Here is an 18,743-nt window from a genome sequence, read left to right on the forward strand (position 1 = left end):
CTGCAAAGCAGAGACCAAACCATCACACCCCACCGGGTTGTCCCTCCACACAGGTGGTTCTGCTAAATCCCTGCAGTGACCTGCTGAACTTCAGAGCACCTGATGATCTCACCACTTCTTCTGACGCATTCATTGCAAAATCCAAGCCCCGAATAAAGCCCATGCCACTCCTATCTAACAACCCTGCTTTTATCCATCTGGTTTGTCAGTGCAGCAGCCTCATCGCCAGATTAATCACGAATGCCCCCACGTTCTTTGACACTGGAGTGCATTTCTCACTCCTCACCAGCTGCCCCTCACAGACACACGAGGCCCTTTCAGTAAACGGAGTGTCCCCACATACCTGTTTTAACCATAAGGTTGTCGGAGAGCCGGCAGTCCAGGGGGGGAGCTGCTGTCATGTTAGCGAAAGCCGCTGCTGCTGTGGTTTCAGAGGGAGCAGAGGAGTTTTCCACTGGAGTAGGGGGAAGCCTAGTTGTTTTCGCTGATGCTGTAATAGATGTCAAAGCTGCTGTAATTGTCAGTGGGTAGGGGGTTGACGTTTTGGTGATGTCTGAGCTCGGGAACTTCTGGGTGTCAGTTACTGTGGTTTCTATCTGCCTTGGTACGTGGGTTGTGGGTGCGAGTGTGGAGGCTGTGACCGTGCTGCTTTTAGGGGTTATGAGCATGGCTGTCACGTCCACAGGTGATGCAGTTGTGTTTCTCGTTGCAAAAGGAAAATCTGCACGTGTTCCTACTGAGCTTAGGTCCGATGTCAATTTTGTGGCAGTGTTATTTTTTGTTAGGGTCAGTGTCGGTGTGCTTAAAGCCATCACAGATGGCAAAGGTGTGTTTTCAGTGCCTAGAGAAAAGAAGGAAGAAGCTGGCACTGGTGAAGCTGGAGATGATTTTCTTGTTAGTGGTTTTGCTTCTGAAGTTCCTACTGTAGGTATTGCACCAGAAGATATTCCAGATAACACTGTAAGGACAGAATGGGTAAAGTTGGTTTTTGGCAAAAAAGGAGACTCTAGCTGTGTTGGTGATGCATGGACAGAAGTTATGATGACTGACTGCAGAGCACTGGTGGTCAGGGTTTGCAATGGGATGCCCTTGGTAATTTTATTAGATATATTACTGGGAACTACACTGTGTCTTGTAGCATTTGTGTCCCACTCTACACTGAATGTAGCTGGATTTTTATCAACCATAAACAAATAACCAGAGGACTCTAATTGATTGTCTGCAAATTCTGGCAAATTTCCAGAACCAATGACTTCTGAAATAAAACTATACAAGACAGTTGAGCCAGAAGGCTTAGTTACAGGAGAGGGGCACTGGGCTGGCAGTGTGCTTTTGCTGGTGGCTGAAATAGTCAAGTTTTCAGTGAGCTGCAAATCCAACGCTGGTGCTGTGTTTAACGTTTCTGTCAGTAAAATAATCTTTCCAGCATCACTTGTTTGGGATTCTAGAGAGCTAGGGAGAGCACCTGCAGCATCAACAGAAGGCACATGTAAATGCAGAGATACTTTATCGTGTATACTGATATGAACATCTCCAAGAGCAAAGAAATTAGCAACATTTCCAGGCTTGCTTCCTTCCATGCCTTTTTTTGCAAGAGGTCAGGCACTGTCAGTGCTGTAACAAGGAATGAATATTGAACAGGAGATGTTTCCAGTGCAAATATATCTAATTCTGAAAAACTATTTGTTTCAGCAAAGGGTAAATTTGAAACACCTTGACTATAGCACGCATAAGTATAGTTTGCTGAAGGGGTGGAGAAGAGTGGCTGCCTATTTGTATTAATTTTGTTTTGCAGACTTGAAACTACCAAGTGTGGTGTGTGATGCTCAGCTTCCCATGGAGAAGTACTTGAAGGAACTTCTCTTATTGCCATTTGGACTGAAGTTTTTACTGAAGGAATACTAATGCCAGCTGAAGACAGCAAAGCTTTATTGGTCCACGTAGAAGCTGAAGTTATGACTTGAGGAGGGCTGACAGGATCTAAATTGCTTTCAAAGTCTGCATTCGAAATCCTGGAAGAGCCAGAACTGTGGCTGTCCATCACGTTGTCATGGAAACAAGTGATGGCAGCACACTCCATGCTGGAGGCATGACAGAGGCGAGTGGTTTTTTATCAACTGAACGCAAAGTCTGATCAGAGGTTAAATGACTTAAAGCTCCCAAGGTGAATATTCTGCATGTGTGGTCACAACAGTGGACGGTCTCATCTTTCTGTCTTCACTTACATCTGGACTTTCTGCATCTCCAGGTGGAAGATGTGCAGTCACAAAAACATTAGTGGCAGATGTATTTGTGACAGCAGTTTCAGGTTTTGAAAGGCCTGTAGTAAAAGGAATTAATGGCACTGCAGCTAGATCAAGACTAGTCATGGCCATTTCCAAAACAGTGTCTTAGTATTCTTGATCCTATGCAGAGTATACTGGTTTGGATGTCTGGAGAAACTTTGGAAAGCTGAGTTCCATAAGGCAGAACATTATTAGCATTAAAGTTCATGGACATCTTTGCTGTCACTCCTCTTATAAAAGGCTGTTGCGCTTTTCTTGCCACAGGAAAGCCACCAGGAGTTGGGAGAGTAGAGGCAGGAGCAGTTGGCAATTACATGCTGTTTGTCTGATAAGATCCATCAGTCAGGTCTTCTGCAGAAGTCTGATTCAGAGCCACCACTGAGCGCTGTGAGACAGCAGTCGAAGGGATTTGCAATGTATCCTGGTCGGCTGCTGCTGCCCTGGGACCGTTTCTGAGTGCTATCCTAGTAAACACATCATTTGTCTCAGTTAGCAAGGAGGACCTTGGGTTTGTTGGAGAGGAGCGTGTTGCATTTCTAAAGAGCAAATCTGTTTTGCTTCTAAACGCTCGAGCTGGCAGCACTGCACTGCAAGTGTGCTTTGCATCTGGAACAAGTTATATTGGCAGTGAAAGGGAAGACGTGCTCTCAGTTGAGCTGGAGACCTCAGCCAGGCTCTCAGAAGCTGATGACACAAAAGGTAAAGGGGGGTAGAGCCTGTAGTGTAATTAGTCAGTGCTGTGAAAGACTGAAGATGACTCATTTGCAGTACTAGATGTGGAGTAACCACAGGATGGAAGACTGATGTAGGGACCTCTACTTTATCCTGAAAAGCTGATGGTGACAGAGGAGTGATATCACTATTTCTGTCAGTCAGTGCTGCCCTAAATGGCTGAGTGTTTGGTTTTACTCCAGTAGAAGATACATTACACAGACTCTCATTAGGGAACCATGACAGGCTTTTGGAAGTTCCTGTCAGGGGAGACTGATGCATTTTTGACACAGGAATATCAGAGTATATAGATGAAAAAGAGGTCCTTTCTGAAGGAGATCCTTTTCCCACTATTTCTGTGAAATGCACTGCTGTCAATCCAATGAAAGGCATGACCCCTGTAAAGAACTCGGGACCCCTCCTGTGATTCACCATACTGGAATGTACCACACTTAGAGGACTACTTCTGCTTTCACTAACCTGTGAGCTGGCTGAATCTGTGTTGACGAAACCTTCAGGATCTGCAGACAAAGGCACTTTGATGGGCAGTACAGCTGGTTTAGAAAAGTTAATGGTATGAGGTGACCGAATTACCAATGAGGAAGAATGATGGTGATGGAACAGGAGCAAGCATGACTGATCCTGATGAGCTTTCTTTTGAAATGGAGGGTGTTTTTAATGGCATTAGCTGAAGTGGCACAGCTGTACCCGAATGGTGTAGGGGACAATGTGGCAAACATACCAAGTTGAGGCAAACCTGTTTCGTCTGCATCTTGAGATGATGATCTCAGAGGCGACTCGGCCGAAACTTCAGCGGGTTCCTGGGATGCACTGTTTCCACTGCCTTGATACAGAGTGGGCAACAGATGCATTTGATCCAAAGTCCTGGTACGTGTGCCAGTCAGCGTGGTTTTTATCATCTGAAGCAAGTCTGCATTCTCCAAAGTCTGCCCCATAGAAATATCAGCTACTGAGGAAGTCTTAGTTTCTGTGGAAGGCCGTGTTGGTGATAGTATAGATCTCCAGTTAGGAAAAGATCCTGTAGAAGGAGCATCATTGATATGCTGTCGCCTGATACCTGTAAAATAATAAGTAAAATTAATATATTTTTCCCCAAAAGGAAGAGAAGTTATCTTCTTGCTAGAAATCACGACACAAAATGCATTATGTTTAGTGAAACAAATGAACGTTTTTCCTTTGTATTCGAAGTGCATAAAAATTCAGAGTATGTTGAAAAAAAAAAAAGAGAAAACACAAAACCCAGTGAAAGGTTCAACACACAGATTACAAACCCCTCAGCTCCTTCCGTCTGACAGAAGAATAAGGAAAGCTGCCTTGGCCATACCATTTCAAAATCCTACTTTTAACAGGGATGTTTCAACACAGTAAAAGACACATTCTTAGCTTGGGACAATTCTTGAGGTTATCATGAGTCACCCTGTGCCAAAATATTATGTGAGAAGATGGGTTTAGAAGCAGTGCAGAAAGGGTATAGGTTTTGACAACCAAGCTTCACTGACTTGGCATGCAGTCTGACATGGGAATAGAGTCAGCATTGGCTGCATTCCTGTAGGATACATCTGGAGGTGCTCATCTTGCCAGTTCTAATAACACATGCAATTATAGACACAAAAGGAAGAAAATAAAATAGGGATGAACATGAGGAGAGGGGGGCAAGATCCAAAACAAATTAGGAAATTAAACTCCTTTTTTGATATGTGCAGATGTACAACACATCGTTTCAAACACCAGTTTACTCTACATTCAACACCATAATGTTCCTAGGCTTTGTTTTCTTGAAATGATTACAGTTATTCTCAAATCATAGCATAGGAAGTCTCACATTTGTAGTAATTTAAAGATTAAGATTCACTCAAGAGTAAAATTTAAGGGGGCGGGGGGGCTTTTTTTTCCCCCTCCCCCATGTGAAGACAATAGATCCAAACTCAGCCCTGGCACTGGCTACCCTGTCAGGCTGTGTCCCCTTGCACAGCTAAGCAGAGGCACAATGCAGAGATAGTTCCTGCCCTCCAACTGAAGCACAGCTGGATCCGACACAGAGGATGCCGATCTCCTCCACACCCCTATGAATCACTCAGCATGATGGTGTGGAAGAGCAACCAGGGGCAGATCCTGAGACACATAAAATGACCCGGACATCAGTTCCAGCCACCCACAAACCCAAGGGTCAGCAGAGCCAAGAGCACCAAATGGGATCAGCCCACACAGGCAGGAGCCAGCAGCAGAAAACCTTACAGTGCAAGAGAGGAAAATGGGTCACGTTGCACCTATTCAAAGTTAAGCTTCTTTCTTTCTACAATTTTTTCTCTTCCTAAATTTCTACGCAGCCCGTCACCCATAGGCACAGGCCATAGTAGATGATTAGACCAGATCCCTCAGGCTCCTGCCTGCATTCAACAGGAGGGTGCTGGAATCACGTTCAGCATGACATTTTCTCTAAAAAAAAAAATAAATAAAAATCCACCCCCCTCACAAAAAAACCCCCAACAAAACCAAAACCAAAACCCAAAACAATGACATATCTTCCATTACATCTTTGTATTTCAGAGCTTTATTAAGCTGTGGTGAAGAATGGCCATTATTATCTCCTCCACTAAAATGCAAGAATGAATATAGACTCCAGAAGCAATTTTTTTTTTGGGGGGGGGAAACAGCTCCAGAATGGTCAACAGAACAGAGCTCTGCCCTCCTAGCAACCAAAAAAGCGTCCAGACCTTTCACCTAACACAGGCTACCTGGCACAGTAGCAATTTGGAAAAAAGTAGAGGTGGGCAGACACAGGGCTACCCATGGCAATGAGAGATCAGCAGGCTAAGGGGGAGCCCAGTCTGCCTTTATGAAGCTCCACCAGAAGGTCAGTGAGCTGAACAGAAGGCTTCAGAGTCCAACAGGGAACCTGACCCACCAGGAGAGGTTTGTAGCACAGAAATGATGCCTTTGTATTGGGGCCCTAGTGATGTGTCATCTGGGGACCAGAGACCCAAATGACTGGTGTGGCCTGGTTTCTGACATTGTACATGCTCCACCCTTTGTAGGAAAGCACATTGTGTTCTAGACTGTGTTTTGGTGGCTTTTCCTTCCATGTTACAGTCTGGTAGCTTTTTAACAGAAGGTAGGAAAGGAGACGACATATTTTGCTCAACTAGAATGGATTCAAACATGCTTGAAATTAAGAACCAGATGATATGCTTTGCAAAATAAGGCTCTAGGCAAGCTGCAGCTTAAATTTCTGTGAGGCCATCTCTGCTGATGAAGTCATCATTACCTGATCTGTTACACTTCTAAATGTCTTATTTCACCTCAGAACTAAAAGGTCATACTGAAAAGTGAATGCAAAGCCTTCATGGGGGATTTTTCTAGCACTTAGTCCTAGCACTAGTCTAGCACGAGTCCTAAGGGGAAATTAAACAAGTCAATGTTCTCTTGTTTTCTAAAATAGCAAAATCAGTCAACATCAATCAGCACACAGTCTGCACCATCCCTCACATGTTTCTTCACACGTTGGTTTAATGAGAATGATTATGAGAAGAAAGAAAACATAACCTGAAAAAAAAAGCACTGAATTGATGTTACTGCATCTTGACAAGGAGTTACAAAAAGCTCAAATATTGCAAAGGAGGTAAAACGCTGAATAAAAATATCCCATAACCACTGCTTAATTCTAGTCCTTCAGTTCTTGTTCCTTCCATTCCACACCAACTGCCAATTCCTCTGTTTATGGCCATTAATGAAGTGAAGCTCTCAAGTTACTTAAGCTTCAAGAAAATTATACAATATTCTGAAACTTATGTATGATGCTGGCAAATTTTCTTTCATTCTACCCCTACAGAAAGATATTGACTATCTATTTCAAACTTCTGCCATAAATTCAACATCCTGGTAGTAACTACACATAGCATGCAAAAGGCAAGATTACCCTTGCAATGCAGGCAGTTTAAACTGAAGTACATACTCTTTGCTTGAGAATTGTTAGGATGATACCAACTGCTACAGATCCTTACAGAAAACTGAGCAAACCAGGACTGCAGCATGGAAAAAGGGAAGACAGGAAAACATTTCACTTCTACATCTATCAGCAGCTGAACACACTTGATGAAGGAAAAGACAACGAATTCAAATCAAAATGAAAGTTGCAATAAGAACTCCACCCAGCGTGCTCCACCACTGAACCTTGCTTGTACACACCCGTAGCTGTTCTTTATGCCTCTGGATTACCTGTTTTTCTTTCATACTTCAGGCTACTGACTAACCACCACCTCCAACAATCCTAAAACCCATTTAGCAGTAACCTCATTACAATGACCATCATCGATTAGGGTTATTTCCATTAGCGGTAATGAGAAACATCTCTAATATGTCACAGCAGGAAGTTAAAAATTGATCCAGTTTAGAGAAAAATCACAGTTTTAGCATTTCTGAGCCCCGTTGTGAACACAGAAAGAAGTGATAGGGACCAAATAAGAACACAGAAGAGACTCTCATCCCTTCCTTCTAGTCAAGTAAAAAGGGTAGCACTCTGTGCTGTCCAAAGGTTGAAGGTGATGCACACAAGTAATTACTGTGTGATAGTAAAAAAGGGTAATGAATTATGACTTCTGCCCTTTGTCCTGAGACACCACAGTTGCAATGTTATTGTTCACACAGGTTTGGTTATTTCCAGTAAGACAATTAGTTGGTAAGCAAATCTCCCCTGGAAAAAAGTAGTGGCTAATGAAAATGCCCGTACATCCAGCAAGCCTGTAAGTTCTGTTTCACAGAATCACAGAAAATCTCGAGTTGTAAGGAATCCATAAGGATCATCAAGTCCAATTCCCTACTTCTTGCAGGACTTATAAGGCTAAACCATAGACTAAGAGCATCATCCAGATGCTCCTTGAACACCGGCAGGATTGTTGTTCCCTGGAGAACCTGTTTTAGTGACTGATCACCTTCTCAGTGAAAAACCTTTTCCTATGGTTGAATCTGAACTTCCCCTGAAGTTTTATCCCATTTCCTCATGTCCTGTCACTGGTCACCAGAGATCAGCACCCACCTCTGCTGCCACCCATGAGGAAGGTGTAGACTGCAAAGAGAAAAAAACCCTCAGCCTTCTCTTCTCCAAGCTGGACAGCTACTTCTTCCAAGTGTTGCCCTCAAGGTCTTGCATCATTTTCATCACCCTGCTCTGGACACACTCTAATAATCTGATGTCCTTCTTATGTGGAGGTGCCCAAAACTGCACAGAGGTGGAGACACACCAGTGCAGTATGTGAAGAGATCAAATTGCTCATCTGTACGGCTGATAGTTGAAACCATGGTTCTGTTTGGTTTATGCCATAATAAGGCAAAGATCTATAACAAGCAAGGTGAGAGTTCTGTGGGTGCTGCAGCAATACTCATGGTTTGCAGGAACAGCAAGAACAGCAGCCAGGGAGAAGCCTGGAGGATCCCACAGCAGAGCTCCTCCTGGGACAGATGAGTATCTGTTTGTAAACACACTCACAAAACAAATTCAGCTCCAACTGAATCAAAAAATCAAATATCTGGGATTCGAACATTTCCCTCCACAAAAAGCCTAAAGCAAAAAAAACAAAGAAAAAGTATGAGAATAGCAATGGAATAACAGCCTACAGCTCTACTGAAGGGAACACAGGGACTATCCAGAGCTTCCCTCACTGCCATGGCAGGAGAGAAACATCATTTTGCCACTTCTGAGCCATTACAAAATATCAACTCAAAGGGATCTTCAATAACAGAAGACTTTTGTTGTCTTGACTTCCATTGCATTACTTACAGATCATCTGGATCACTAACATTTAAGAGTGAGGCAGATAAAGAGGACATTTGGAAATTTTATTGCATGACTGACAGACATCTTCCCATTACAGGTCAGGTATGTATCTTTTCATAACCTTCAGCACACTGAGGAGAGGATTTCAATTTTCAAATCAATTTGCTTTAATTATTCATTTCTGAGGGGAAAAAAATGATAGAAAATAATCCCCAACTTCTATTAACTACTGTAAAGGCTAAATTTTAATAATACGACAGTATCTACATAAGAGTAACCATAACCCTAAGGGAAAGGAGGACAAAAATAACTTTAAAAATAATCTTTTTTAACAGAAGGTAGGAAAGAAGATGACATATTTTGCTCAACTAGGATCTTTGAAAATCTTTAATCTTTGAAAACTTGTGAGAAACACAATCATTTATAAACACACATAAAAACAACAACCTACTTACAAGGTAAGTATTGCTGAGAGACACCATTTACCACTTTACCCCACTCTACTCAGTACTAGATAGCACTGTCCTAGGGCTGCATCTCCTCTTAAAAACAACGCCACTATTAAATCAAAACTGCATTTGTTTTCCCCTTCTTATGTTTCCTGCTTATTATTGCTTTACCATTGCTTTTATCACTGAGTGATGAAAGATCAGATGTGACTGGTATATGGGATACACTAAGGAAATAAATAGAAAAAGAGTCTCTGTTACAGCAGTGGAAAAAGGCACCACCCTACTCACAGGGTTATGCAATTTACTTCTGTTGAAGAACATTAAGCCTACACAGTATGATGATAGCACCACTTCAGTTTTCTAAAATTATCTCTTTTTTTTATTATTCCTTAAGAGTTTACAATTGGAAAAATGGCAAAAGGAATACAGATTTCATGAGCAAAAGGATATGAAATATGCTACCAGTGAAAGACACAAATACTCAGCAAAGCATTTATAAAAATAGCTATATAGCACATCAAAATTTTGCTCACTGTGCAGAATGGCAAAAATTATGTCTTCATCATATGTTCTTCCAGTCATACATTGATGAAACTGTTACACCACAACTTGTATATCCCATACATCTAACGTTTGGCATCATTCCATAGACATTTGCAGCTTAATTCCACAACTTTTGCATCACATTTAACCTGTGTTTTCCAGTCCTGTCAACAAGCCAACCTACACACACACCTCCTGAGCCCTGGCTCACAAACCCCAACCAAGCCATGCCTGTTTTTGTGACCAGTGTGCTTTGTGTTCAACCTCAGAGGAATCTGCCTAAAGGGATCACCAGGCTCAGCCAAGGCTCTGGAAGAGAGAACAAGTGTGTTTTTGGCACCTGACAAACCCACAGCTACTACAGCAGGAATGGATGGTGGAGAGGCTGAGAAAACTGCTTCCTTGGGACTGCACTGTGACAAAAAAGTGAAGGTAAAGAAACCACCAAACTAAATCCTGTTCTTCACAGATATCTCCTTAACATCAATTTCTTTAAGCAGATTCTAGGAAAAGTTTATAGCAGTTCACTAAATGGATTCTCACATTGGTTTCAGCTGTAACTTTTCCCAAATTAGATCTTGACCTTCCAAACCCAAAACTCTGACCTGAAGGATTTAAACTCAGATCATCTTACCAGCCCCTGAGGTTGTTTACACCCTAGCCTCTATTTACCTGTAACAGTCAATGTCTACAAGAGCCAGTCATTAAAAAAACCCCACGATCTCCCATCAAAAATAGCCCTGTTCCCAGTGATCTTAGGAAATTATACCTGAAAAGTATTAATAATTTATTTTTGACAACCAGGAAAAATATTTTGTCCCTATACCACCAAAATTCTGTTGAAATCAAACAGCTTTTCAATGAGGGAAAACTGTACAAGGAGGTACCACACCACACAAGGCTTTCTTTTCAACAAATAAAAGTCTGGGCTTTATGATAAATAATAGAAAAACACTTGGACATAATATTCAGTGAGTTTACTTGCACTGCCATGTATTTTCTCACATGAAAAAAATCAAAGCAGCAGCCTTTTCTGTTGGGAATGTTGGTGCACCTTCCTCACTGGCACAGACAGGGCTCCCTTTGGATCCCAAGGGAAATGCTCCAGCAGCAAAGCTTTGCATCAGGGACAACCTTTTGGCTTCGAACTTGAAATACAGGGCTGCAATGAAAAACGCACTTCTCTCCTTCTTTTGACGTGTCCTGCCTTCATTGCTTACCCAGCCCAAATGTCAGCTGGCTGGGATTCGGGAGAGCAGAGCCCAGCCGGGGCTGCAAAGGCTTCACGGCTGTCAGCAATATTGCTCCAGGACCCGACAGGCTGGTGCGACTTGTACCAAGTGCCAGCCTCGCCTGGGGCTGAAACGTGTCTCCTTCTCCACACAGGCGGCTCTGCGGGGAGGCTTTAATCGGGTCCAGCAACCGGGAGGGAAGGGAAGAGCAAGAGAGAGACACAACAGACCGGCCAGGGCGAAAAAAAAAAAAAAAAACCAAAAAAACCCACGCTCCTGTCACGGAGGAGACAATTCTGCCACCGGCAATTCCAGCTGCATCATCTGCATGTTGTATTCACAGAACAGATGTTCAGCTGGATCATTAGGAAATGCAGGCAAGAGCGTGGCAGAGGAGGATTTCATCACCACGCCGTGCAAGTGGGATAATTGCACATAATCATATAGAAATCAGGACCTGCTGTGGGGGCTCCTGCCCTTGCTCCCACTGAATGCATCCATTACCACTTCTGCTTGACTTTATCCAGTTATTCACAGAATTTCAGTGAATAAATGACATATATATATGTATCTTTATTTATCCTTTAAATTCTTATTGCTTTGTCAGCAACACTTTTAGGATCAATGCTTTTGTGAGCCTGACACCCTGCTTCATCACGCCTGCTTATCTATTTATTTGTAAACAGATATTTACACTAACTTTTGCAAAGGAATTGCGTTTATTCAGGAAAGTTGCTATAGATATGCTAGCATCAGCATAAATGATTTAATGAACAATGTAGCAAAACCAATTCAAGGTCACTGGGAACATGCAGTAACAAAGCTGTCAGTTCTCCTGCTTTTACCTTGAGTCTTACAATATTTGAGAGGCTTTTTCTATGAAACAAACAAAAGAAACAAAACATCCCAAAAAAATCCCTTCAGAGAAACAGGCTGTATTCATATTTGATTCTTCGTTCTTTACATGAAAATTCTCAGGTCTTGTGGTTGTGGGATAAAAGAAAACTAAAATATTTTAAAATGCCGAAATTTTTAAGCAAATCACATTTTTACAGGACGGGTTTAAGTTTTTATTTTAAATTTCCAGAGCTAGGATAAACTATAAGGGTGGCACTAAATTATCAAAGAGCACAAAAAGAGTTTGAGGGCCAAATTCTTGTCTTCTTAGACTATTTAGGCATTAGGCAGCAAAACACAGGAGACGTGTAGCAGTTTTGCCATTGTCAGTAGCAAAGCAGGCAATGATGGCACAGCTTTATTATTATATGCAATAAAAACATGTTTTCTTAACTGGAAGTTACTCCTTTAACAAAGGTTTCAGAGTTTAAACTGCCCAGAAAAATCAAATACAAGAGGAGACTGAAGAGAACTCCTGCTAAAAGCCATTTATATTATTCTACAAAGAAAAAAAAAAATATTCTCTGCAGAACTTTCTTAAGGAAACGACAGTGCTTTCAAAAGGCTGAACCGTGGGCCAAATTACATAATGCAATGTATATTTTGACATGCTTGCTGGGCAATTGCGAATGTTCCCTTGAGCCAAAAAGCTTTCTGCTCACCAACCCAAGCACACTCATCGAGGGAATCTCTTTTGCACATAACATTTGAGGCCATAACCCGTGAGGGGAGAAGACCCTCTGGGCCATGGCTCTGCCACCAGCACGAGGAGGGCGACTCACCCAACCCACTGCAGCGGCAGCAGCTTCTGCCACCCTGCCCGAAGCTCCACTCCCCAATCAAAGGGAAATCCCCACGTTGGGGCAGCACCAGAAGCCTAAACTAGGACACCAAAACCAGGATGTGCAGGTGCTTTTTCCTCAGGTGGTGCAGGGGTGACACCTCCAGCAGAGAGGAGGAAGCCAACAAGCAGGTTGGGAGCACAAGCACCTTCAGCCACTGCTGCTGGTGATTGAGCTCAAGTGTTACTCGTTGAGTGCTGTTCATTTTACTATGAGCAGGCCCAGGAGCAGGGACCACTTGCATTACTGCACATTATACACCAAAACAGTTCCAGAGGAAAATGAAATCCAAGCATTGCTGATAATCACATCCCATCTACCTCACACGTACACGTACCAGGGGCATCAGCTGTGGAAGGGGGCATTGTGTGCCTGAAGCTGATCAGTGTGCAAAACAAATCCCTGACACTGCATCCAGACAACCCCAATATTTATTAATTTCAACTTATTTCAGGGCTTCGAAGTTTCAGTTACTACACCCAACCCACTCACAAGTTCCAAGGGCAGGGAAGGACAAGCCCTCTGCTTCCCAAGGACCATTTCAGGCCAAGGGAGGCTGTGCCCTGGGTAACCCCCGTGTTTGCCCTGGAGGACACAGAGCCAGATCCTATTTGGGGTCTGTTCCAGCAAGATAACCAGGAGAGAAGTTAATCCTCTCTAAGGAAAGATAGGATCTCAGAGGTGCCAAGTATACAGGATCAATACAAGGACAGAGGTTTCCACAGTGTCTTTTGCTACTTTCAAGTCCTTGCCGTTGCCTGTGATGAAGGATGAAGAGGTGAAGACCAGGAAAGAAATGGAGGTCACACACAGAAGCATCCTGCTTTCTCTGTCTGCATAGTGTTCAGTGTTGCCCCACTGATAATGCTTTCAAAGTGTAGAAGTCATTGCTCTTAAAAAAATTAATTTAAAAAAATACTGATTTTTTTTTTTAGATTAGAAACTTCCTGTTCACATTGAAGAGAAGATGTGAAAAGACCCCTCGACTTTTGAAGTAAATAACATTTCTTTTTTTAAAAAATGCAACAAAACAATAATAAAATACCAATTCTATTCTCTCTTCAAGATTGGCCCCAAATAACCAGGATTTATCCATCCTGGCATACAATGCAATTTCTGAACCCAAAAATTTTAAGCCTGTTACATAGCCCCAGAATGCACAAAAGTTAAAGCAGTGAATGTATGAGATCCACTACCATGAATGAGACAAAAGACAAATATTTAGCAGAAATCTGAGACACTCTTCTTTGGAGGGGACTTTTCCTTATGCCATGAATGAGACCACAAACATTAGCTGTTGCTGAGAAAGAGTCCATGTAAAGTGCTTATTTTTTTCTTAGATTAGAAAAATTCTATTCCTGAGCAGGATTGACAGCACTGAAGGTAAGGGACAGCTGCTTTATAAGGCTTTGGGTTTTTTCCTCTATCCACTTAAAAAAGGGACAAACTAGGGAGAAAGTTTTAGACACATCATCTTAACTTGTTCTTTCTTATATATTTACTCTTCAGAAAGCATCAACTTAAAGGCAATCTCTTGAAAAAAAAAATCTGATTTTTTCTATTTTAGTTCAATATTGCCCTTTGATTCCTACCTCTTACAAATGTAGCAACGGCTCAGTCTCAAAAGGGGGGAAATCACTTTCCCATGAAGGAAACTTTCAGCTTCCAGGAAGCTGTCAGAGAACTTCCTGAGGTCAAGTCAGGATAGTGGAGCAGCAACTAAATTCTTCTGAACAAATCAACCCGCAACTTTGCTATGACCTGGAGTGGACAGTCAACATGAAATACAATATACATTACAATTAAAAATTACATCTTAATGAACAATGCATATAAACTATGTAATTAAATCTTAAGCTCCTTGTCTGCTAAACAGTAGATGAAGACAGGCTAGAAACTATCATGACAATGTTTAAAAACAATTTCCATTCTCTATTACTTTCACTGTGCTTTGCACAGCCCATTAGTCTTTATTTTCAGGTCCTTTATTTTCTTTGCTGCATAAAAGTGGCAATAGCTCAAGTTTATAGCAATATGTTGCCTCATTTCACTTTCTCACCTCTTGGAAATCAATGCAAATAGTTATCTGAAAGAACAGCAGTACTGCCTGTAATAAAAAACCCCAGTGACCCTTACTGACAGAGTACAGAAGGCTAAAAGCACCAAGGGGGAGCCCAGTCACCTGTGGTGAAAAGGTTAAATAACTGCCCAGCCAAATCTAACTTTTCAGTCATTAATTAAAATCCAGAAGAAATGTCATACAGATGCAAATACATGAGAACTGCTTCTGAATCTGAAAAATCAGTGGTAACACTGGCAAACTGTGGGGTTGCCAAGAATTCTGGAGAATTAGCTGAGCTCCCAGCACAGCTCTGGGCTCCCCTGAGGGCGATGCACACTCAGATCACCACCAGGATGCATCTGCTCCTCACCTACTTCCCTGCAAAAGCAATGGATCTGTCTGCCTCATTTGGGGAGCCCCACTCCTCATACAAAGAGCTTGGTCCTATACAGGCTGTACCCTGCACCTCCCATGTTCAGACTAAAGTTATATATTCCACAGGAGTTCGGTATTTAATTTACAGGTATCAAAGCAACACACCTAAAGCTCACAAAGACCCAAACACAGGGATAAAGCAGGTAGATGTACTCAAAGACTGTAGCTCTGCGCCTGCAGTGGCTGCCTGAACACAAAAAATGTCAGTACTAATCAGTGATGTGGTGTGAAAAACTTGATTCTTTTCCCCAAGATAAAGGCATTAGCATTTTCTGTCAGATCATTAGACAACATCTTCCCTGTGAAATGACAGGAGTCCCCCAAAAAATAATGTAAAAAAGCAGGATCATTGCTACAGGGACAATAATATTTTAGTAATAGCTGAGTCGCTTTTAATTGTAAAACCAGTAAATGGGTAATGATTACCAAAGTGAGCAGCTGCTTTCTCAAAAACAAGACCCACTGCCTGGAAGAAAGGGCATTATTAGAAAGAAAAGATGCTGCTATTTCCAGATGGTTCCTGAACAGCACCGCACAAGTTGGTGGATCTCCTAAATTAAAATCACCAAAGTGTTATCGGAATGTTTGGGGCTCGCAATAGACAATAATTAAAAGATTCCCTCTGAAAATATTAAAACAAGCCAAATAAGATGTACTTATTTGGCAATATGATTTTCCTGGCTGCCTTCTGTTGTGCTTGTTCACGGAACTCACATGTTCCATCACACTGCACCCAACAGGATGGCAAATATGGCTCTGGCAGGAAAGCAGTTGAAAATCTTCCCTCTTGGATCTCCAACTGAACCCCATCTTTCTAACTTCTAATTTAACTCTGAACTGAACCCCCAAAAAGCCCATCTCTGTGACTCACTCTGGCTACTGCCAAGACATTTCTTGTCACTCGATTGCTGCTCTTTTTGATAAAGTTTCATAAGATTCTGTTCTCCAGAAATTTCTGGGAGCTATTTCTAAAAACAGCCTCTAACAAAAACAGACCCTAATTTCTTTCCAACCACTCAGTTAATCTTTAGGGACATGCGTGGTCACTTCTAACAAAAAGAGAAAGATGATGCCCTACTCAGACAAGGCTTTTCCTTTGTACCTACACCGTGGAAACATTTTGCATTCATGTCAGTATAACTAAATATCTGGATTTTAAAGCTCTCAGACTAACCAGGATTTTAGGAGCTTTACTGCTACACTGTCAAACACATGCACTATACAGCATTTAAGAAGGTTCTCCATTAATCCGCTCTATGCTGGTATTGTTATTTAAATGAGATAATTCAAACGAGATAGGGATAACCAGGGGAAACTAATGAATATGGGGTATTTTTTAAATATTAGATAAAGACATATGAAGAGAAAAGGCATGAAGGAAGAAGGTGCTAAAACGGTGATTCATTGCTCTTTTTACTCAATTAAAAGTTACTCAGGTGTCAAAGTATCAGCATTAAGATCCAAGTGCCTGATGCTACCCAAAAGAAATCCTGACCATCCCAGGCTTTGCTCCAGGTAAGACAAGAAGCACAAGGTGCAAGTGTCTTCCCATAACATTCCTGACAGGTGACATATTGCACAAATCAGGGCAGCGCCTCAGCAAATTCCTTAAGTCAGATTTATGCCACTTCCATGTACTTTTTCAACACACACACTTCCTTGCTGTCAAGATTTACTGGCCTGGATGTCAGGACAACATGAGCACAAACATGGCCACAGAGGTGACACTTATGAGAACTAGTTCTCACTCAGAGGTTGCTGCTTCTCTTTCGCAGATCGGGACACTGGTTACTTCATGGGTGAACCTGAACTTTACTGTGAGTACAGTAAAGAGTCACAGTGGGGATGGTGAACATTTGAAAAAAGATCAGAAGATGCTCATGACGCTCACACAAGCAGAAAAAAAAAAAAGCCTGTAAATTATCTTCTCAAATATCCATTTGGCTGAGGTACATCTAACCTGTGACTTTTAAAGTTCTCCCAATGGAGGGTGCTTCTCTGCCACCTTTCCCTCCAGGATCTATCCTTCCCTGCAAGCCCCAACAGGAACACCAGCACGAGCTGTGGGACCTACCCTGCTCCCCAAGAGCTCTCACACCTCACCCATGGCAGCTCTGTCTGCTTTCCTGCCCTCTTGTAATGCTCCGAGGGTCCCAGGTAGAAGTGTAGATCAACTGCCGAGCAAAGGCGAGTGAGCACAGAGGGGTTAATACCTAGAGTTAAGTAATTAACCCTAGAGGGTTAATAATCAGAGCTCATTGGGCAAAAGTTAGCCAAGGAGAAAGGCTGTTTTGCACAGTGCCAAAGGGGCTGCACTGAAAGGGCAAAGAAAAGCAGCTGAGGTGTTGGGGGGGGAATTGTGAATTGTGAAACCAGAACATCAAGACATGTTCTGGTTTCACAATTATCTATGACCAGTGACAGATCAGACTTGAGCAGCAGAAGAAGAGCCCAAAATGCTCCTATGCACCTGTGTAACAAGAGCACAACAAGGTGAACATCACTCTTCAAGCAGTCCTTCAACCTGCTGGAGATCCCTCTGGCCCCACAAGCAGAGACACACAAGACCCCCCCCACCTTGATGTCTGGGCTCAAAGGCAGGTGCTATTCTGAATTACCTTAAACTGAAGCCAAATGCTTTATTTGGAGGAAAGGGCAGAAATGAGATTGTAAATTCTGGTCATAGTCTAAAAGTTTGTCTGGTTGGCTTTCACATTAATTTCTTTTTCGTGGTTTCACCAAAAGTGATCTGAATCTTAAATAAAGACTAACAATTAATTTCATTCTTCGCTGGCTACTGCTTTTTCATTAACAGGTGATGCTTAAAATAGTACAAGCAATGTTCCCAGAATTCCAATTAAAAAACTAAATAACAACTATTTTCTGCACGAATCAAAGATTTGTCATCTCAGAAACTGTAATTTCAAAGTGATAAATATGCTTCAGCAACATTCCCTTCCTACAAACTACAAGGCGCCATATTTCTCATCCAAAAGCTTCTTTCATTGCAGTACTTATTTAAAACTCTGCCTAGACATATTAAAATGTTGACAATAAGAGAAATAAATTTTGACAACAGAACAAAGTATATTACCTTACTTAATAGCATCAATCACGGGATCTCAGTTTGCAGCTATCACAATGAGCCTGCACTGCTATGAAATAAGATGGCTCATTGGCAGTGCAAAGTTTGGCTAGAAGCTAAAAAATTAATACTGCACATTTATCCCCATCATAAAGACACAATGCTACAGCACAGCAGTGGATTAAAAAGGGAGCCTATATTACAGGGTGAGCCAGGATATGATTAAACTCTGTCTCCCTGACTGAGACTTGGGTTCTACCATGAAAGAACAATTTTCTTATCATCTGAGAAAGGTCTTAGACAGCAGCATTTGCACAAATACCAACTCCATTTGTTTATGAGAACTATTTAAATCAAAATAAGGCCTGCTTTCTACTTTTCTTTTTAGTTTTTTTTAAATTATTTACA

At 42.0% G+C, this 18,743-nt stretch overlaps 1 protein-coding gene across 5 annotated transcripts in view; it reads right to left on the reverse strand.

Moving 5' to 3' along the window:
* The window catches only part of KIAA1549L (KIAA1549 like), a 129,132-nt gene that overhangs the window by 66,691 nt on the left and 43,698 nt on the right, over positions 1-18,743 (reverse strand). Inside the window, exons 2-3 of one of the 5 annotated variants that reach the window (XM_017825030.1) lie at positions 3,739-4,074; positions 344-958 (exon numbers count right to left, since the gene is read on the reverse strand). In XM_017825030.1, the coding sequence (XP_017680519.1) occupies positions 344-958; positions 3,739-3,952 (829 nt within the window). In that variant the 5' untranslated portion in view covers positions 3,953-4,074. Of the gene's footprint in view, positions 1-343; positions 959-3,738; positions 4,075-18,743 lie in introns of those variants that run through there. The other 4 variants (XM_017825032.1, XM_017825028.1, XM_017825031.1 and 1 more) reach the window with 4 other exon arrangements.

This window comes from Lepidothrix coronata, unplaced genomic scaffold, assembly GCF_001604755.1.
Source record: "Lepidothrix coronata isolate B3197 unplaced genomic scaffold, Lepidothrix_coronata-1.0 Scaffold115, whole genome shotgun sequence".
Lineage (NCBI taxonomy): Eukaryota > Metazoa > Chordata > Aves > Passeriformes > Pipridae > Lepidothrix > Lepidothrix coronata.